Source organism: Myotis nattereri, assembly GCF_964212035.1.
Source record: "Myotis nattereri genome assembly, chromosome: 11".
In the NCBI taxonomy this organism is placed as follows: Eukaryota; Metazoa; Chordata; class Mammalia; order Chiroptera; family Vespertilionidae; genus Myotis; species Myotis nattereri.
This window is the reverse complement of record NC_138086.1, coordinates 58,805,442-58,827,887: the sequence shown is the minus strand read 5'-3', so window position 1 is coordinate 58,827,887 and position 22,446 is coordinate 58,805,442. Positions and strand designations below refer to the sequence as shown.

The 22,446-nt window shown below is 45.7% G+C and overlaps 1 protein-coding gene across 2 annotated transcripts in view; it reads left to right on the top strand.

Annotated features, from left to right (window-relative positions):
• CDCA7L (cell division cycle associated 7 like) overlaps positions 1 to 22,446 on the top strand; it is a 33,001-nt gene that overhangs the window by 5,368 nt on the left and 5,187 nt on the right. The window contains exons 2-4 of one of the 2 annotated variants that reach the window (XM_081102596.1): positions 16,016 to 16,156; positions 19,611 to 19,745; positions 20,843 to 21,208. In XM_081102596.1, coding sequence (XP_080958722.1) covers positions 16,016 to 16,156; positions 19,611 to 19,745; positions 20,843 to 21,208 — 642 coding nt within the window. Of the gene's footprint in view, positions 1 to 16,015; positions 16,157 to 19,607; positions 19,746 to 20,842; positions 21,209 to 22,446 lie in introns of both variants that reach the window. The other variant, XM_081102595.1, reaches the window with a different exon arrangement.

Sequence of the window (22,446 nt, the reverse complement as noted above, 5' to 3'; positions counted from 1 at the left end):
TGCTTGCTATCTCATAAAAGGAAAGGGGCCTGATTTTCAACGGGGGAACCTCTGACACATTGTTTTTGTTAAGGCATTTCCCTGTTTAGCTGAGAAAATGCAGTTTTTGCTCAGGTTAGAACCGGGGCTCATGATCACTGGACCGAAACAGTGGTTTTTTCTTCCTGAACTTAGAATACCTATTGGAATGTGCTTCTTTGGGGGAAGGGGACAGCAGTAGAAGTATGTTCGTTCTGTACCACCTTCAGGTCTGCCTGGACCTCCCCTGCCCAAGGTGCATGAATGCTAATGGATGCCTCCTGGGAGTGGGGTGGGCTGGACTCTCCTGGGATTTGTGCAGTTGGTTGTGACAGTGGAAGGCGGGTACCTGTGCCCAGCTGCTCTCCTGGGGCAGTGAATCCCTGTTTAACAGGAGTTGCTTGCTTTGGTCTTGCTTATTTGTACTACGAGTTGTCTCCGAGGTAGCATTCCTGAAGGTTGGACATCTGAAGTCAGGTGGTAGGTTTACCTGTATAAAGTGCTGGTTGTAATGGGCGGGTGCCGTTTGGAAAACGTCACCAGATATGTGCACTTTTCTGGTCGTGTGTTGCCCTGAAAACATTTACAGAAGAGCATTTACAGGTACGAGCTCTAAAGCCTGAGCTTTAGGACAGCCCGGGGGGGTAGGGCGGGGGGACGGAGGCAGGTGGGGGGGGGGACAAGTTCCCAGGTGTCTTGGGTCCTGCCAGTTGTGCCAATATCCTCAGGCCTGGGCGTGGTGGGGATCCCTCCTCACAGACCCATTTGCTGTTCCCCCAAACCTGCCATGGCAGCAGCACAGTGGTTTGGGCAGCCCCCATCTTTAACCCCCTTCAGGAGAGTCCTGTGTCCTTGGAGAGTGCCTTGCATTTGTGAGTGAGCTCTGGCATTTGGTCTTTTGTCCCAGGGCCCAGCCCTCCCCAACTCTTCCTGCCCTCCCCTTGGCTGCCTGCTGGCAGCCCCCCTCTTCTGTGAGGAGGGTCCAGGGTTTACCCCAGGGGAGTGGCCTGTGACTCAAAACCGTGCAGCAGGCCCAAATGACAATATCCTGATGTGTGAGGGGCCTGGCACCCAAGAGGTAGGTGTTAGATATTTGTTGACCATTTTACAAAGACGGTGTAGGGCTGTCAGTGCGTAGTGAGTGGAAGCATGAGTTATGACCGTCCGGGACATCCTGGAGCGGGCTGGGCTTCTCGAATTTCTCTGTTGCACAAATGGACCGGTTCCGGCCTGCCCCAGAGCCCGGAGGTGTAGCAGCCTCGCCCGCCTGTGCGGATTTTCTCATCAATCTCCAGCTTTATCTTTGAAAGTCATGCCTCATTGCTTCTCGGCCTTTTGGCTACGATCAAGTGTAGTATCTGTTCTTACCAGTTTAAAAGTCATGCCTGTTTTGCATTCTTTTCCATGAAACATTTTAATTTATTTTAATACAAATGTGCTATTTTAAAGTACTCTTCTTGGAAAACATCCCCTTCCCTGCCCCTCCAGTTGTCCCTGAGCTCCCCCAGTTTGGGGAGAATGGAACTGCTAAGCATAACACTTAGAAATCACACCTGTAATAAATCCTAAAATAGAAAAAATACCCCCCCCCCCCACACACACACCCAATATCTTTTTATTTAAAGCCCCAGGACTCTGAGGGCTTCGTGGATATTGAAATCCCTGGGAACATTTTTTTAATGCAAACTATCTAGTGCCTTCATTTTGTTCTCCGTTAGCATTTGACTTAAAATGGAAAGTGAAGAAAAAAACACAAGTGCATTTAAACATCATTGTTTATTTTGAATCCTCTCTCTTTTCTCCTTTGACAGTGGGTCCCAGGCATTTTTCTTTTTTTACTTGGGGAATTTTTTAAATCAAAGTCGTTGAAGCCAGTGGGACTTCACTTAGCCTTTCCCAGCCAAGGCCTCTGACATAGACTCCCCTTTACCCGACTTCACAACAACACGCTTCCTGTGTTCCCACACTCCCAGCTTTAAAAACTCCCCGAAAAGAGCATCTGGCTGTGCAGGGACCTTCATCGCGCCGAGTGGGTCCTCTTCCCTGTGCAGTTAGGACCGAGGGAGCACGCACTCTTAGGGAGTGCGCACATCCACTCGGGCACAATGCCCCGGGCCACGTGGTATGTGCAGCCCGCACGGCCCGGCCCAGGGATTGTTCTGCACGCTTTCCTCGAGCAGGGCACAAGTGTGTCAAGAGGCTCCCTGTCTAAAGGCCTCAGGGCTGGGCTGTGCAGGGAAGGCCCTACCCCCTCATCCCTGTGCAGATCTGCTCAGCACCTGTCTGCGCTGAGCACAGGGACCCTCTCCCCTGGAAGATGGGGGCCTCACTGTCCCCCAGCCTTTAAAACGTAATTTTTCAATTACAGTTGACGAACAATATTATATTAGTTTCAGGTGTACATGCTAGTGATTAGACATTTCTATACCTTACGAAGTGATCCCTCCCCCCCCCCCCCCTTGTAAGTCTAGTACCCATCTAGCACCATACTGAGTTGTTATAATACTAGAGGCCCAGTGCACGGGGGTCGGGGGGGCTCAGCCTGGCCTGCACCCTCTCGTAGTCTGAGACGGCTGGCTCCTAACCGCTTGCCTGCCTGATCACCCCTAACCACTCTGCCTGCCTGCCTGATTGCCCCTAACCGCCTCTGCCTCAGCCCCCACCACTGCCACCGTGGCTTTGTCCAGAAGGAGTACCGGATAACACAATCTAATTAGCATGTTACCCTTTTATTAGTATAGATTATGGATTACACTCCCTGTGCTGTGCTTTACATGCCTGTGACTTTCTTCCATCTGTGAATCTACTGTGAGTCCTCCTCCTGTCTGGCTCTGTCCTGAGCTGTGTAGATGTGGCTGATCTCGCCGCCCCTAGAAGTCTTCCTGACCATCCGCCCCACAGCTGGGTCAGGTGCCCTTCTGGACTCTTCCCCGTTCACATCTATCACACCACAGTGCAACTGTTTAAAGATCGTCTGGCTCCCCTTACCCCAAATGACTCATTCCTCGTCGGATCCGTTAGCATGGTGCCCAGCACAGACTGGTACTATTACAGTCTTTTTGATGCCTTTTAATGATAGCCATGGACATAGGGGCTTCTGCTTCACAGAATGCTGCCAGTCATAGTTTAGAAGCCATCAGAGCTTTATGCAAATGTTCTCATGCCTTTATGGGAGGAATGCCTTTTCCTGGGCCTTGAAATAGGCAAAGGCTATTTGATAATCAGTCTCTCAGAATCCAGAGAAATCTCCACACTGGCTTCTCGTTTCCTGTCTGCTGCCCTTTCTGGAAGAGGAAATTACCCAGCACTTCCCAAGCAGTTGGCTCCCTTCCCTCTCAGGGCCTCTGCCGAAGCCTGGCTCAGATAGCTCTCTTAAGCCCTGTACGCTCAGACCCGTCTGTACATTTCTCCCCACTTATATTTTCCCTTTAAAAAATGACAGTGATTATTTTTCTTCTGCCTTTTTTTTTTTTTTTTACTTTGGTAAAATGTGCATGACATAAAATTTACCATGTTAAACTCTTTTTAAGTTGTACAATTCAGTGGCCTGAAGTAGAGTCACATTGTTGTGGAACCATCACCACCATCCATCTCTAGAACTTTCCTAAATTGAAACTGTGCCCATTAAACACTTAACTCCCCATTCTTTTCCTCCCCCTCTCCCCCACCCCCTGATAATCACCACTCCACTTCCTATCTCTATGAATCTGACTATTCTAGGTACCGCCTGTAAGTTGTATTGGAATCATACTCTATTTGTCCTTTTGTGCCTGACTTATTTCACTTAGCATAATATTGTCAGGGTTCATTTGGATGGTAACATACCAGAATTTCATTCTTTTTTTAAAAGCGGAGTAATCCTCTATTGTATGTATGCATACACCACATTTTGTTTATCCATTCATCATCCATGGACATTGGGGCTGTTTTCACCTTTTGGTTATTGTGAAAAATGCTGCTATAAACATTGGTGTAAAATACCTTTTTGAACCCCTGCTTTCAATACTTTTGGGCATCGAGTTAAAAGTGGAGTTACTGGATTATGTGGTAATTCTACGCTTAATTTTTTGTTCGGCAGTGGCTGCTGCCCTGTTTTACATCCCTACCAACAGTTCACAAAGGTTCTAATTTCTCCACATCCTCACCAATGCTCATTTTCTGTTTTATTGAGAATAGCCATCCTAATGAGTGTGAAGTGGTATGTAATTGTAGCTTTGATCTGTTTTTCCCTAATGATGAGTGAGGTTGAACATCTTTGGCTGTGCTTATTGGCTATCTGTATAACATTGGAGAAATGTCTTAAGTCCTTTGCTTATCTTTCAATTGGTATTGTTACTGAGCTGTAGTTCTTTCTGTATTCTGGATATTAATCCCTCATCAAATGCATGATTTGCAGATATTTTCTCTCATTCTCTAGGTTACCTTTTTTCACTCTCTTGATAGTGTCCTCTGATGCACAAAAGTTTTTAATTTTGGTGAAGTCCGATTTATCTGTTTGTTCTATTGTTGCCTGTGTCATTGGTGTCATAGGCAAGAAATCGTTGCAAAATTCAATGTCATGAAATTTTGCTTCTATATTTTCTTCTAAGAGTTTTATGATTTTAGCTCTCACATTTAGGTCTTGGATACATCTTGAGTTTTTTTATAGATGCTGTTGAGTAAGGATCCAACTTTATTCTTTTGCACGTGGAGGTAGTTTCTCCCGCATGGTGTGTTGAAAAGACTGACCTTTCCTTATTGAGTAGTTTTGGCACCCTTGTCAAAAGTCATTGACCATATATATGAGGGTTTGTTTCTGGGCACTCTGTTCCATTGCATTGGTCTAGATCAGCAGTCGCAACCTTTCGGACCTCTCGGACCACCGGTTGGCGACCGCCGGTCTAGATGTTTGTGTTTAGGACAGCCGTGGGCAAACTACGGCCCACGGGCTGGATCCGGCCCGTTTGAAATGAATAAAACTGGGAAAAAAAAGACCGTACCCTTTTATGTAATGATGTTTACTTTGAATTTATATTAGTTCACACAAACACTCCATCCATGCTTTTGTTCCGGCCCTCCGATCCAGTTTAAGAACCCATTGTGGCCCTCGAGTCAAAAAGTTTGCCCACCCCTGGTTTAGGACCATACTATTTGGATTACTGTAGCATTGTAGTAAGTATTAAAATTAGTAAATGTGAGTCCTCCAACACGATTCTTCTTTTTCAAGATTGTTTTGGTTCTTCAGAGACCCTTGAGCTTCCACAAGAATATTAGGAAGGGCTGTCCTATTTCTACAAAAAAAAAAAGAAAAAAAAGTGTTGCTTGGATTTATAAGGATTGCATTTCTTTGGGTAGTGCCATATTAACAATATGAAGTCTTCCAATCCATGAATAGGTGGTATCTTTCTGATTACAGTTGATTCTTGAACAACCCAGGTTTGAACTGCATGAATCCACTTGTATTCCCCCTTTTTTCAATCGGCCCGCACAGTTTAAACCTGCGGTGTTCAACAGTCTACCATAGTATTTGGCTTTGGTGGAAGGATAATACTACCTCATAGAATGAGTTAAGAAATATTCTCTCTTCTTCAATGTTTTTGAAAGAGTTTGAAAAGAATTGGTATTAATTCTTTTTTAACTGTCAAATAGAATTTACCACTGAAGCCATCTGGTCCTGGGCAGGTCTTTGAATAGTGATTCAAATCCTTACCAGTTAGAAGTCTATTCAGATTTCTTCCTCTTTATGTTTCAGTCTTAAAAGGTTGTATGTTTCTCCGAATTTGTTTATTTCACTTAGATAACCCAATTTATTGGCATGTAGTTGCTCATAGTCACTCTTTTGTCATCCTTTTTATTTCTATAAAGTTGGTAGTACTGTCCCTGCTTTATTTCAGTAATTTGGATTTTTTAATTAATTAAGATAGCCAGAGTTATTTAGTTTTTTATTGTGTAAATTTAGTTTATTGGTTTGAGATCTTTCTTCTTTTTTAAATAAGTGTTTGCTGCTATAAATTTCCCTCTTAGCATTGCTTTCTCTGCATATCATATGTTTTGGTACATTTTGTTTTTGTTTTCATTGGTTTGAAAGTATTTTCTAGTTCCCTTTGTTATTTCTTCTTTGACCCATTCGCTGTTTAAGAGTGTGTTTAATTTCCATGTTTGTGAAATTTTCAGATTTCTTTCTGTTATTGATTTCTAGTTTTTATTCCATTGTGATTAGAAAAGGCAGTTTATGTGATTTCAATAATTTTAAATTAATACTGACTTGTTTTGTGGCCTAATATATGATCTGTTTGGGGGAAGTTTTCCATGTGCTCCTGAGAAAAATGTATATTCAGTTGTTGGGTGGAGTGTATATGTCGGGTAGTTTTGGTTGCTTTATCGTGTTGTTCGTTTTCTCTGTTTCCTTACTGATGGTTGAGAAACATCCATCAGTACGGGGATGGGGCGGATGGTCATATCTTCTGTATGTTTGTTCTATTATTGAAAGTGGGGTATCGAAGTCTCCAAATATTGTTGTAGAAACACCTATTTCACTTTTTATTCTCTTACTGTTCACTGCATGTGTTTTGGAGCTCTGATGTTTGGTGCATATATATTTGTAATTGTATTATCTTCTTGGTGCATTGACCCTTTTATCGATATAAAGGAGGGTCTTGCCTTCAATTTGTAAACAGTGTGACATCTGTGAAGCCCAGTGAAGCGAAGCACAATAAAATGAGGTGGGCCTGTGCTTTGTCTGATACTAGTGTAGTCACTCCACCTCTCAGGGTTACTATTGGTGTTGAATGTTTTTTCACCCTTTCACTTTCAACCTACTTACATTAGTAGATCTAAAGTCTCTTGTAGAGAACATACAGTTGAATCCCGTTTGTTTTTTTTAATTCTTTTTTACAGTCTATGTTTTCTGATTGTAGACTTTAATCCATTTGCATTTAAATGGTTATTAATAGGGAAGATCTTAACTTTTGCCACTTTGTTTTGGTTTTGTATGTCTTAAAGCTTTTTTTGACCCTTCTTTGCTCCATTATTGCCTATATTTGTGCAGTGTTGACTTCTCTGTAGTAGTTCTCTTAGTTCTCTTCTCTTAGTTCATTATTATTTATTTACTAGAGGCCGGTGCACAAAATTCGTGCACTTGGGTGGTGGTGGGGGTGGTCCCTCAACCAGGCCTGTGCCCTCTAGCAGTCTGGGAGCCCTCAGGGGATGTCCGTCAGTCAAACATCCTTAGCACTGCCGCAGAGGTGGGAAAGGCTCCCGCCACCGCCTCTGTGCTTGCCAGCCATGAGCACAGCTTCTGGCTGAGCAGCACTCCCGCTGTGGGAGTGCACTGACCACCAGGGGGCAGCTCCTGCATTGAGTGTCTGCCACCTGGTGGTCAGTATGCATCATAGTGACCGGTCGTTCTGCCCTTCGGTCAATTTCCATATTACCCTTTTATTATATAGGATTTTGTGTGTTCTCTAGATATGTTTTCTGTTGTTACAATGCAATTATATATACTGAGTGGCCAGATTATTATGACCACCTGACATTTGTAGGCAAATTAGCTATAATTTCATGCTCAAGTTGCTAGAGGGCCAGACCATTATAAATAGGGAAGCAGATTGTTTACCATGACAGTAGAGGTGATTTTTTTCTAAAGATATGGGTAAACAACATGATTTAACAGCATTTGAACGGGGGAGAAGTACACACACACACACACCCCCACACACATATATACACTGAGTGGCCAGATTATTATGACCACCCCATCAGTACTTCGTTGGGCCACCTTTTGCCTTCAATACTGCGGCGATTCTTCTTGGCATTGACTCCACGAGATGTTGAAAGGTGATGCAAGGAATCTGACACCATGCCTGATGAATAGCACTGTCCAGTTCTGTGAGATTTGATGGTTGTGGAACCAGCTGCCTGATGGCTCTTTTAACTTTGTCCTACAAATGCTCAATTGGTTTGAGATCTGGTGATTGTGGGGGCCACCTAAGCAAGGTAAAGTCTCCCTCATGTTCTTGAAACCACTCCTGCACAATACGAGCACCGTGGCATGGCGCATTGTCTTGTTGGAAGAAGCCATCTCCATTGGGATACGCCATCAACATGATAGGATGAACTTGATCAGCAACGATACTTAGGTATGTTGTGCTATTTAGACGTTGTTCCACATGAATTAAAGGGCCCAGATCATGCCAGGAAAACATGCCCCAAACCATAACAATGCCCCCACCACCTTGAAGGGTTGTACTCATGCATGTGGGTGCATGCTTTCATGCTGTTTCCGCCAAATTCTCACTCTGCCATCTGCATGATGCAACTGGAAACGTGGTTCATCGGACCACATGACTTTTTTCCAATGCTTGACTGCCCAATTCTTGTGTTCCTGTGCGAATTAGAGATGTTTTATCTTGGTAACTGCAGACAGCAAAGGTGTTCGAACAGGCCTTCGGCTTCCATATCCCATACGATGCAGTGTATGGCTAATTTGCCTACAAACTTCAGGTGGTCATAATAATCTGGCCACTCACTGTGTGTGTGTGTGTGTGTGTGTGTGTATGTATCTCCCGTTCAAAGGCTATTAAATTGCATTGTTTACACATATCTTCAGAAAAAAAATCACTTCTACTGTTGTGGTAAACAACCTGCTTCCCTGTTTATAATGGTCTGGCCCTCTAGCAACTTGAGCATGAAATTATAGCTAATTTGCCTACAAACGTCAGGTGGTCATAATAATCTGGCTACTCAGTGTATAACTATCTAAAATTAAAAGTTTTATTCTATTTTTATTTATTTTTTTAAATATATTTTATTGATTTTTTAACAGAGAGGAAGGGAGAGGGATAGAGAGTTAGAAACATCGATGAGAGAGAAACATCGATCAGCTGCCTCCTGCACACCCCCCCACTGCAAATGTGCCCGCAACCAAGGTACATGCCCTTGACTGGAATCGAACCCGGGACCCTTGAGTCCACAGGCCGACACTCTATCCACTGAGCCAAACCGGTTAGGGCTAAAAGTTTTAATGATGCCAATTTAACTTAAATGGCCTTAAAAGAACTCCTATATAGCTCTGTCCTCCACTTTGTTATTGATGTCACAGATTACGTCTTTGTGCATAGATTCATAAGTATTTTTTTTTTATTCCGTAGAAAATGAAAACAGAGTGGAAAGGAAAGAGGTTTTAGAGGGAGCTATGGTAGGAATGTAGGGTTTTACTACTTTGGTTTTATAGGAAGCCAGCGGGGAGCAGGGGAGGAGCAGTGTAACTCCAAAGGCTCCCCAACTGCTACATGGAGGCAGGCCTGTAGAGAGTGCTCAGGGAAGCACGTGACCCTGTGCCTGGCATTGTGCTCAGTTTAGACAAGAGGGACCAGTTGCCATCATGGTAAGGAGCTGCATTCTACATGTGATTTGAAGTAGTAAGTAAACCACTGGTATACTTTTATATTATTATAAGCAAACTGGAGTCCCTGTGCATGAAATTTGTGCACTCGGGGCGGGGTCCCTCAGCCCGGCCTGTGCCCTCTCACAGTCTGGGAGCCCTCGGGAGATGTCCGACTGCCGCATAGGCGGGAGAGGCTCCCACCACCGCTTCTGCGCTCACCAGCCGTGAGCCCGGCTGCTGGCTGAGTGGCAGTCCCCCTGTGGGAGTGCACTGACCACTGGGGCGGAAGCTCCTATGTTGAGCATCTGCCCCCAGTGGTCAGTGCCCGTCATAGCCATTGGTCGTTCCACTGTTTGGTCGATTTGCATATTAGTCTTTCATTATATAGGATTTTAATAGTGGGATAAACAAGACTTTTAATTATTATAATAAGTTTAGATTTTTACAAATATTTAAATTAAATGCATATAACATCAGGTTAACCTTTTTAAAAAATTTATTTCTGCCCTGCCCTAACTGGTTTGGCTCAGTGGATAGAGCATTGGCCTGCGGACTCAAGGGTCCCAGGTTCGATTCCGGTCAAGGGCATGTACCTTAGTTGCAGGCACATCCCCAGTGGGGAGTGTGCAGGAGGCAGCTGATCGATGTTTCTCTCTCATCGATGTTTCTAACTCTCTATCCCTCTCCCTTCCTCTCTGTAAAAAATCAATAAAATATATATTTAAAAAAAATTTATTTCAGCTCTAGCTGGTTTGGCTCAGTGGATAGAGCATCCGCCTGCGGACTGAAGGGTCCCGGGTTCGGTTCCGGCCAAGGGTACATGCCTGGGTTGCGGGCTCAAACCCCAGAAGGGGGTGTGCAGGAGGCAGCCAATCAATGATTCCCTCTCATCATTGATGTTTCTATATCTCTCTATCTCCCTCTCCTTTCCTCTCTGAAATCAATTAAAAAAATATTTAAAAAAAATTATTTCAGAGAGGAAGGGAGGGGGAGAGAGAGACACACACATGAAGGATGAGAGAATCATTGATCGGCTGCCTCCTGCACGCTCCCCACTGGGGATTGAGCCCCAACCCGGGCATGTGCCCCAGCTGTGAGACTCAAGCTGTGAGGCCTCTTGGTTCATAGGTTTGTATGCCCAACCACTGAGCCACACCAGCGGGGCTCAGATTAGCCATTTTAAAGTGAAAAATTCAGTGGCATTTAGCACATTCGTGTTGTGTAACTATTCGTTCTAGCTAGTCCAAAGCATTTCATTACTGTGCAGGAGAGATTGTTCCTCAATCTCTTGTCTGCCTATGAGCTGGCCCCTGGCCGGAATGGAGGTTGCTTTCCCCAAACCCCCCTTAGAGACTGTCTGAATGTAACTGCTAACAGAAATCGGCACCCCTCCCTTGCCTCCTGGTATGCGCTGCTTTCTGGAATAGGCTGCTGTCCTAACCTGGTTAAGCACGTCAGGTAATTCCCCGTATCTGGTAGCATTCATGTTAGTGCCTGTGACTGTGCCACCCGCCTCACCCCCCTACCCTGGCCCCCATATAATTCTTTGCTGCCTGCCAAGCTGTAGGGAGGTAGGCTTGGTCTTGCAGCTGCCCAAGACACGCCTCCTGTGTAAGTTTTCCTTCATAAAATCTGTTAATGACCAGACTGGAATAGCCAGCCGTTTTTCTTTGGTCTTTCCTGCCCTTCTCTTACGGAGGTAGATTTTCAGGAGGTAAATTTTTAGTTTCCAGGCTTTTCCCTGGGTCTGTGTGTTCTAACAGTTTCCTTAGAAGCAAACCCTGTACCTGTTAAGCCGTTGCCCCTGGCTTTTTCTTCCTTCAACCCCTGACAACCCCTGATATGCTTTTGCCTCTGGCTTCACCTCTTCTGCTAAATGGAATCACACCATATGTGAGCTTTGGCATCTGCCTTCTCTTAGTGCAACATGTTCCAGGTTTATCTCCATGGTAGTATGAGTCTTACTCCATTGTACGTTGTATATACCACAGATTTCTATTCCTATAGTTTTGACCTTCCCAAAATGTCATCTAGGTGGATCAGATACTGTGTAACCTTTTTCATTTGGCATAATGCATTTGAAATTTACCCATATTACTGGGTCTGTCAGTAATTATTTTTATTGCTGCGGAGTATTCGTGGTGTGGATGTACCACAGTTTGTTTATCCATTCCCTAGTTGATGTGAGTTGGTTCTAGGTTTGCAAAAAAAACTAATTCCAAGTTTTGTGTGAACATAAGTTTTCTTTCACTTGGGTAAATACCTAGGTGTGGGATCGATGGATCATGGGGGAAGGGTATGTTTCTCTTTATAAGAAACTGCCGAATTGTTTTCCAGAGTGGCCCTAGCAGTTTATGAGAGTGCCAGTTGTTCCACATCCTTGTCAGCACTTGGTATTGTCATGTTTTTTTAAGCCATGTGATAGGTAGGTAGTTGTCTCTCATTACAATTTTAATTTGCATTTCCCTAATGACTATGGATGTTGAACATCTTTTCCTGTGCTTATGTGCCATGTGTGTCTTTGGTGAAATGCGCTCACATCTTTTGCCCATTTTTAAATTGTGTTATTTGCTTTTATTGTTGATTTTGAGAGTTCTCATATATTCTGGGTATGGACTCCTTATCAGATAACTGATATGCAATTTCCAGTTGGTTGGTTTTTTTGTCATTCTCTTAACTGTGGTTTGAAGAGCAGATATTCTTAATTTTGATTGTCTATACATTGTAAAAGTCTGTATTATGCTTCTGGTATTGTAGCTAAGAATTCTTTGCCTAACCCAAGGTTACAAAGATTTCCTTTTATTTCTTCTTGACGTTTTATAGTTTTAGATTTTATATTTTAGTTTGATCCATTTTTAGTTAGTTTTTTGTTTTGTTTGGTAAATGGTGCAAGGTATATAGGCTTCTTATGGACCAACCAATTTACTCATAAGCAATTTAAGGAAATGACAGGGTTTATGGTAGGCGGGTGTGTGGAACAATCCCCTTTGCCGTGGGTTGAACAAATGCTTTCCTCTGTGTAAAAGGTCTTTCCCAGTTGCAAGATGGTTCACCCTGCAAATTCTGCCATCCTTGCTCCCAAAGCTTTAAGAAACAATAAGGAAAGTGAGAAGGTGTGCATACATTTCCTTTATGCTGTTCCTTAGGGCTTAAAGTGGAGCTTGTTTCCAGGTGACATTATGTGCAGTGGTGTTCCTGGACTAAGAAGCTCTTCCTAAAGCTGTATCAAAACCAGCTCTTGAATCAATTGACCTTAAAGAGAATCCCAGCGGTTTTTTTCCTTCAAAAATTAAATAGATGATAAATATGTTCCTCCTGGCTAGGAAGTGGTATTTTTTAATCAGGAAGCATGGATTTAAATATCATTGAGATATGGAAAAAGCCTTGATTTTTTTAGTCCTCACCTGAGAATATGTTTAATATTAACTTTTTTCTTTTTAGAAAGAGGGGAAGGGTGAGAGGGAGAGAGAAAGAGAGAGTGAAAGAGAAAGAGAAACATAAAGATGATAGAGAAACATTGATCAGTTGCCTCCCGTATGTGCCCCGACTGGGGATTGAACCTGCAACCTAGGTATGTGCCTTGACCAGGAATTGAACCCGCAACATTTTTGTGTACACGATGATGCGCCAACCAGCTGAACCACTCGGCCAGGGTGAAAAAGCCTTTAAAAGTTATACTTAGTTTTAAAATATAAAATTTTGCCCTGGTTGGTGTGGCTCAGTTGGGTGTGGTCCAGTGCACCAAAAGGTTGCTCGTTCCATTTCTGGTCAGGTGCCCTGGTTTTGGGCTGGATCCCAGATCGGGGGCATGCAATCGATACTATGCTCTCACATAGATTTTTCTTTCTCCCTCTCCCTGCCTCTCTAAAAATGAATAATTTTAAAAAAATTAATAAAGCAGAAAATTTTAAGTTAATGGTACATTAATTATATTCAGAGGCAAATACTTGATTGAAAAGCAGCTGGCACCTGGAGGCATCTTTTTCTAGCTTACTAGTTTTTTCAGTGAATTTTCATTGAGGTTTAGGCTGGCAGAGGTTAGAATGGGGACCTCGAGGCATTGCTCTATGTAACTTAAGAAATACTGGAAAGGCCTACCGAAGGAGAATGAGGCAGTGACTGGGCAGGATTTATTTGTATTGGCATAGCTTGTTGGGATAGAACAAAGCTGGATTCCAGCCAGTTGTGGTTCTGCCAACAGCTTTGTCCCCTGACTTTCTCTTAAATTCTGGGTTTGGAGTCTAGATACCTGGGTTGATGTGTGGTTCTCTTGTCATTAAAACTGAATTCTGGACACATGAGGTGGTGTATCTGCACCTGCCTTAGGTGAGGGGGTTGGGTTCTCAAACCACATGCCCCTCGTAAGTAGCATGAGGACTGGTGGAGGTCTAGACTTGTCCAGTGAATTTGAAAAGGATTGCGTTTATTTAAGGAAGGAAAATTTTTCTCACGTTTTGAAATTGTCTTTTTTTAATTTGTCTCATGTTGTTGAATTTTTAAAAATTGTAGTAAGGTACCCATAAAATTGACCGTCGCAACCACTTTGAAGTAGCATGAAGGACATTTGCATTGTTATGCACCCCAGAATGTTTTCATGTCATGAAACTGAAACTCCACCCATTCATCAATCCCTCCCCATTTCACACTCCTCCCAGCCCCCAGCAACCACTGTTCTGCTTCTGGTGGCTATAAGTTTGACCTCAGATAAGTGGAACCATCAGATGTTTGTTTTTGTGACTGGCTTATTTCACTTAGCGTTATGTCCTCAAGATTCACTCATGTAGCATATGACAGTATTTCCTTCTTTTAAAAAAATTAGTTGATGCTGCTCTTCAATTATTCAGATACTTAAGTACCTCTAAGTATACAGTTTCTATTCTTGGTCCTGGAGGGAGACATAGTGAAAGAGACTGAGTCTGCTGTAAGTTACTTCTACTAAGGATATGCACACACATAGCTGTGATGAATGAGGGAAAGTTACATCCCACAGAGAGGAACAGAAAATGGGCTAGGATCTCTGTAACCGTGTTCCACAGACCAGCACGTGGGATGACCCTGGCGCTTGTTAGAAATGCAGACTCTCAGGCCCCACCCTCGCCCCACTCATTCACACTGTAGATTAGAACGTTTTTTAATTGAGATATAATTTACCTCTAACATTCTGTTAGTTTCTGGTGTACAACATTTTTCAATAGTTGCTGTATGTCTTTCCTTTTCCTTTTTTATCCTCACCCGAGGATATGTTTATTGGTTTTAGAGAGAGAAGGGGAGAGAGAGAGAGAGAGAGAGAGAGAGAAGAGGAGGGGAGGGGAGGAGAGGGGAGGGGAGGGGAGATCTGAGAGTGAAACCCATCAGTTGCTCCCATTTGCACCCAGTGGGATGAAATGCGCATCCTTTTAGTGTACAGGACGACACTCCAACCAATGGAGCCACCCACCAGGGCGGATTTCTTTCCTTTTTAAGGCTGAATACTACTCCGATGCATGTGTATAGGACACTTCGTTTACCCATTCATCTGTTCTGGACAGTCGGGTTGCTTCCATTTTGTGGCTTTTGTGAATAGTGCTGCTATGAACAGGGAAGGGCTATTTTTAATTTAAAGTTTTTCTTTTTACTTATTTTTCTTAACACTTCAGTGTCCAGTACTAATATTACTAGACACTAGTAGATGTACTAATGGTGATATTTGAAATTTTGGCATTTAAAATTTCCTCAGGGGATGTGTGTTGAAATATTTTAGGGTGATGTCTGTGAAGTACTTTGAACATACGTGGATTAGGTTGGCTCATATTAAATCAGTGTTTTCTTAGGTTAAAAACAGACAAATATCAGCAAGTGCCTATGGTTCAAGCTATTTGTTGAAAGAGAGAGAAAGCAAATGTGGTGACAAATGGGGGTTCCGTGTGAAGAATACACAGTGTCTATACTAGTCTTCCCCTTTCTCTGTGTTTGAACTTCCTCAAAATCAGGAGTTGGGAACAGATAGGTAGTCGGCATACGAAAATGAACTCTCAGCAGACACGTGTTTGTGAGGCTAAGTGTGCTGACCACATTCTCGCTGGGAGTAATTGCCTAAGATAGCATTTACATGCCCTTGGAATTCTAAAACTCTACAGTTGACTCAGAATATAGAGAAGAAGGAAAGCTATTTCATTGTGTGAATTTTCTGAATCAGCATAGGAAAAAGAACAAAAAAATAAAGAACTATATAGATGGGAATTAAGAAAAGAGGAGCCTAGTAATACCTTACGGAGTCTTTTCCATGGTTGCCATTTAAAGACAGATCCACGGTAAGAGAAAAATAGATCATCGGTTTCTCCGAAACCAATGCTATTTTCTCACTTTTTGTCAAGAGATCAAAAATGGCTTCTCTCTAGGCGTGGTCCTGACAGTCTCTGTAAGAAAGGATACATCTCTGGGATTTGAAGACATCTTAGCCCCACCCCCCTTCCCTTGTTGCCTAAGGTATGAGCCAAAGCACATTTTGCTCAGGGCTACTGGGGTCTACTGGGCAACCAAGGCAGATGCATAAAGTTATGAGATGCTAATTCCTACTCCGCTTTGGAAAATTTCCCTGTGATTATAACAATCTCTGGTTTTATTTTATTTTTTTCTGTTTTGAATCCAAAACAGATCCCTAAAGAAGTGGCTGACATCTTTAACGCCCCTAGTGATGATGAAGACTTTGTCGGTTTCGGAGATGACGTTCCCATGGAAACCCTCTCATCCGAGGAGAGCTGCGATAGTTTTGACTCACTGGAGCCAGGGAAGCAGGTACGGATGCCTCCTTTCAGGCAGGCATGTTGGGCCGGGAGCCTGGATCTTGGTTCAAGTGTCCTTTTCTCTGACCATGGTCTGAGGTTGGTGACGTCAGGTCATTGCCCAGCATTTTATTTTGTAAGCATCAGGCCTTCATGTTTCAAGAAACTGGTGAGAGTACCTCACTCACTTTTGCTGTTTAAATCCTTTTGTACAGTAATTTTAATTTTAAATAAAGGGGACCTCACATGATCAGATCCATTTTCTCGGGGCTGCTGCCTGTGGCACGGCTGGATTCAGAGGCCCCCACGCAGCTGGCAGGGGAGGGCTGCCCGGCACAGCGGCACAGCGATGTCCACAACACACAGCGCAGCCCTGGAGTGTGGGCAATTGCGTCCCTGTCCCCGTGGCGTGGTTCTGTCCGCACCTCCCTCTTGGAATTGCTGGGGAGAGCATTTTTCTCTCTGTAATCACTTTGATCTGTGGCACACGTACGTTACAGTTCTCTGAGGGTGAGGTTCCTGGAGGTTTATGTTGTGCCTGAGCAATTGCACGGCCGCCAGAAGATCTAGCCTTTTCTCCCACGGTCATTGTGGCGCTCAAAATTCCTCCTCCCTCGACCATGTGGTCTCTCGTTAAAGGCTGTAAATTAAACCCACCTTGCTTCCACCGGGCAGGTACCGGAAGGGGAGCAGTTCTTCCTCGGCTGCCTCGGAGGGCGCTGTTCTTTCCTAGGACATGGGCTCCCTCTCTGTGGGCCTCTCCTTACTTGTCTCCACAGCCTTGACCCCGCCAGCCCGTTTCCACTCCCCTGTTCGCTTCCTCTCAGCTGCACCTCCTGTTCTCTGTTGTCATCGCTCCTGTGTTTCCTGTCCCCGTTCGTGGGTGTTCTCCAGGCTTTGTCTGCAGACTTTCCACTCAGTGGTCTCAGTGGTTGGCCTGGCTTCAGCTGTAACCTCCACGATGGAAGGCTGGGCTTCTCCCTCCAGCCCCAGAAGTGCCAGTATTTCTGACTGCCGGCCGGACCGATCCTGACCAGTCAGGGAGATCTGGAACGCACCCCTGCCCTCCCCACGTTGTCTGTCTGGCTTCCTGTGTACTAGCTCCATCATTGGTGTTCTTGACCCTCTCCTCTCCTATCTCCCCGACTCCCTTCCAGGACTTAATCTCTCCTCCATTCCTTCCCTTCCCTTCCTTGCAGCTCTTAGCTCAGCTGTAGAACTGACCAAGACTCATAACCTATCATCTAGTATTGATTTTAAGAAATAACCAAGGAATCCCAGAGAGCCAGGAGCGGTACGAGGGCTGTAACCTAGAATGCAGCGAGGCTGTGTGGCGTGCATATTTGCTTCATGCAGACCCACGTTCCGGACGTTTCCTACGCCCTGTGGCGTAAGGAGGATACGCGCCTAGGCCTTGGTTTAGGACTGTGGCTCAGCTCTTTTTCTCTATCAGAACTGGACACCAAAGATACTGATCTCTCCCAGGCTGACCACTGCCCTGGGAGGCCAGCTCAAAGGCTAGAAGCTCCAGAGGACTGGACGGTGGGAACTCGCTGCTGTAGGGCCTGGCCTCCTCAGGCTCTAGCCTGGGTGTAGGGACCACACCTAGACTCCTTGCCCCAAAACAGCCTGCTGGGGCCGGCTCTGGGCTCTAGGGACCAGATGTTTCCTGCCCTCGGAGATAGCAGGTTTGTGGTGGGTTTCCCCGGGAGCCAGCCAGGCACCTTTCTTCCTTAATCATAAATCCTCATTTGCTGCTTCCCCACCCCGATCCCCCCACACTCAGATCCATGTTAACCATCCGAGAGGAGCCGCACGAACTAGTACACAGTATGTGTGGCAGTGCTGAGTTTGGTCTCTCTGAAACACAATTTGAATTTCACTTTAAAGAAACTTCCCGTGTGTGCGTGCGTGTGTGTGTGTGTGTGTGTATGTGTGTGTGTGTGTGTGTGTTTTCCAAGCAGCTGCACCACAGCTATCAACAAAGGAACAAAGTAATTAAGCTCTGAGCACACACACTCCAGTTACCCACAGTAATTCATAGGAGATATTTTTTAGCTTAAAATGTGCTAGAAATAGGCACTTTTTTCTATCCCCCGTTTTTCCACTTGTCTATTGTATCTATTTTTCTCCCGAGATTATCTGAGCTCAAAGAAGTGTATCATTAAACTCAGGCAAAGGCATGGGGGCAGATATAGATTCTCCCACCGCACATGGTGTGAGGAGGGGTCAGCTGCTCCGTTGGGGGAGGAAGGAAGAGGCGTCAGAGGCACCTGGGGCCCCGGTCCCCAGCCCTGGGTGCCAGCATGGAGAAGGCTGTTTGTGGGTCTCCTTTCCGAACTGTATGCTTGCTTTTCCCCTCTCGCTTCCAATCATGCCACTTAGAAAGCCCAGTTTTCTTCCTTTCATTAGTTCAAAAGGAAGAAAATGTCTTTATTCGAAGATGACCTCCTTTTTTAAGAGTCAGTTATGTAACAGCTTTCCTTCTGCTCGCTTGCTGCCTGGGCACTGCTGGGTGTCGTGGAGGGTGGCAGCGTCCGTCCGTCCGTCCGTCCGTCCGTCCGTCAGTCCCTGTGGCAGGGGGCGAGGGAACCACTGCAGTCGCTCAGCGGCGGGCGGGGAGGCAGGCTCTCCAGCCCCTTCTCCTGCGGAGACGCTGTGGTGGGGGAAAGGCAGGCATGCTCACTGCCTCGGAGGGTGGCTATTAGAGAGGAAGGCCCGCCTGGGCGGGAGCCAGGTTTTCCCTCACAGCTTCTCCCCACGGCTTTCTGGTTCTGTGGGAAAGCAGGCATTCCTGATGGCCAGCCTGGCAGGAGATGCCAGCCGTGCTGATCGGTCAGACAAGCTGATGGAGGCTGCGGACAGGGAGTTTTTGAAATCATTCAGTTCGTGGGTTTAAATTTCTGAAAGCTGCAGAAAGTGTGTGTGTGTGTGTGTGTGTAAGTGTGTGTAAAACATGCATAACCAAATTTACCATTGCAACCATTTTTACTTTTAATTTTTATTTTAATTGATTTCAGAGAGGAAGGGAGAGGAAGAGAGAATCATTGACCGCTGCCTCCTGCACGCCCCCTATTGGCGATCCAGCCTGCCACCTGGGCATGGGCCCTGACTGGGGATCAAACTGACCGCCTGGTTCACAGGTCGACACTCAACCACCGAGCCACACGGGTTGGGCGTAACCATTCTGAAGTGCAGGCACGTTTCTCCACTAGGTGACCTTAAATGCGTTCCGTGTTGGGCAGTGGACACCATTATCTGTTTCCAGAATGCGCTCATCGTCTCAGACGGAACCGCTGCACCCATTAAACAGCTCCCACGGCCCCGTGCCCTGGGAACCCATTCTTCCCATTCTTCTCTCTCTCTCTCCCTCTCTCTCTCTCTCTCTCTCTCTCTCTCTCTCTCTCTCTCTCTCTCTCTCTCTCTCTCTCTCTCTCTCTCTGACGTGTGTGCTTTTAATTTAGCAGGATGTGCGCTTCCGTTCCCAGTACTTCACAGAAGAGCTGAGGAGAATTTTCATAGAGGACACCGACTCGGAGACAGAGGACTTTGAGGGGTTTACACAGAGCGACCTGGGTGTAAACAGTAGCCCAGAAGGAAAGGTAATAATGAGCCACACGAGGGAGTGTGGCCGTAATAGCTTCCGGCCTGTTTTCTGTTTTTACTTGGAAGAAGTCACTTCGCAAAGGGAAAGATTTTACTTGTTCTTACCTGTTTATCTCTAAAGCCAGTTAACACAACGTAAATGCTGCCATTCCAGGGTGAATCCCTGGCCCCCCCAGTCCATTGTTCTGGAGTTTGGGGGTTGTGTCTCAAGTGTCCCGTACGTTCCTTACCAGAGACTTGCTTAGGGGGTCTGTTTGGGAGTAATAAGGTCTTTAAAGTCATTACTTCTTGTGTGTGAAGTAATGCTCTTGGGTGTGTAGTTAATTTGGCAGAAGTCTTGGAGTCTTCCCTATGCATTTTGACTTGGAATTTTTTTTATGTGCTTTGTGGTGATGTGTGGGTTTTTTGTTGTTTGTTTTTTGGCAGCGAGAGGGAGGGTGAGTTTAGAGAAACATTGATGTGAGAGCAACCTCGATCGGCTGCCTCCTGTACCCTTCCTACTAGGAATGGAGCCTGGCTGCAGCCCAGGCATGTGCCCTGACAGGGAATTTAATCGTGACCTCGTGGTTCAGAGGTCGGGCTCACAGGCCGGGCTAGCACTCCCATTTCTATCTGGAGATGAGTCTTAGGTCCCGCACACCATTTTCTTTGACTGTTCTCTGTGTTACTGGCATCCAGACCTGCCAGCCTGGCTGTTCCCTGTGCGGAGCCCAATGTGCAGTGCTTTGCGTCCAGCCCCATGGTCTGAAAGGAACGCGGCCGGCCAGTGGCTGAGAATTTGTGTTCCTGCCCAGTTCCCAGGCGGTGCAGGTGCTCCTGGGGCCACCCTGAGCGGAAGCGCTGGTCCGGGCTGTAGACGACCGCGGAGAGAGTCCTCCTTCGAAACTCAGCTCCGTGGGGGCAGGGGGCAGCTAGTGCCTGCCCTTGGGCTTGATCCACCACCAGCTACTTGCCTGAAAAGCTCAGGGGAACTACTAAGAGGGAGGAAGAGCTTTCATCTATTTAATTCTTTCCTAATATAAGGTCGGATGGTTTTAAATGTGTCCTTTTGGAAGTCTGTTACATCATCTTTGTTTTTTCCTCATTTTGTTAGCTCGAGGGGTCCGGGTTGAGCGACGATGGTAGTGAGGCATCAGTGAGTGAGGAGGAGGGAGATGACGAAGAAGAAAAGGCTCCGCCCAGAAGGGGCAGGCCTAGGAGCGGGATTGGTCTCCGCATAGCCTTGCAGTTCCCCAAGAAGCTGGCCAGAACAGCCGACGAGAAGAATTCTGCTGAGCCGTTGTTTTCCAGCTCTTGCTCACAGGACAGTACAAAAGCCATTCTCCAGGGAAAGAAAAGCAGCAGAGAAGGGAAGGAAAGGGAAGATTCGGCCTCAGAGCCCGAGGATGACTCCAGGGACGAGGAGAGCTCGGACGCGCTGCTGAAAAGGACCATGAACATCAAGGAGAACAAGGCCATGGTAAGGCCCCACCTGGGGGCGGGCACCTGGGGGCGGGCACGGGGCTCCGGCCAGGCTCACAGGCTGCACCCTGCCAGCTCTGCGTTGGCTTCTCTTAGGAAATGTGCTCGGGGACTCTGCATCCTCTCTCTTTTCCTGAACCCCAAGCAGCTGTTCCCTGGGAGCTCTGGGTTGGGAACAGGAAGAGACTCCACTGGTTTTAGCCCTCTACCCTGTACCTCGAGCTCATGCCGCTTCCAGTGTGTCGAGTGAGGTTTTGAGCCGAGAGGGGCTGAACCACTGGCCCATTCCCGGCAGAAGGAGGCTGTAAACGAGGTGTTGGGAGCCCACTTAGGAGGGGCCGTGGGCAGGCCAGGCAGACGTGTTGCAGCCCAGAAACCTGTCTCCTGGGATCGCCTGCTATGGTTTCAGGACATTATCTGAAGGAGTGAAACAGGTCTAGGTATTAAAACAAACGGAACTTTATTTTAAAATGTCTTCCCTCGATTAAGGGAACAAAGTGAAATCTGTGTATAGTTTTTCTGCACGTGGTCGGTCAGTGACGGTTGTTGGCGTCATAATTTTGTATATACAGAATTTTAAAAATCCTACCACGCATAGTCACTTTTAGCATTTTGGTGTATGTCTTTAATATTTTCTTTTAAAGAAGGTCATGTAATGATACTGTATATACAATCTTATATGGCAAATAAGTTACGCAAGAAAATAGGAAGCTTGCTTTTGGATGAAATTTACCCAGGGACACGTGTCTTATTAATACTGAGCTGTCTGCCTCTTTAAAATAAGAACTAGGTTCTGCCCGACTTTTAGTAATTCCCATCCATGTGTGTGAACCTAAAACTAAAAAGAATCCTAGTGAAATGGCACGAGTGGCATATTAACGGCTGTTACTTGTTCTTAGGTGTGTATTTGGAAATATTTTCGGAATTTTTACTGATGAGAACTTTGGTTTCTTGGAGCTCTAAATAACTGTCAGAATGACCTGGTTCAGCGGTCGCCAACCTTTCGGGCCTGGCGGACCACCGGTTGGCGACCGCTGATCTAGTTGAGCCCTTTTGTTTTCAATGTGAGGAAACTTGGCTCAGGTGTGCACACCGGTGTCCCAGGCCCCACTGCTAACGAGGGGCTGGTCATGATGCTCCAGGCGTTGGCCATTCCAGGGCCGTGTTCACCTCGCCCTGCCCTGGTACAGGAGGAGTAGGCGGAGGTTTTATTACTGTGAGTGATGATCCTGGCAT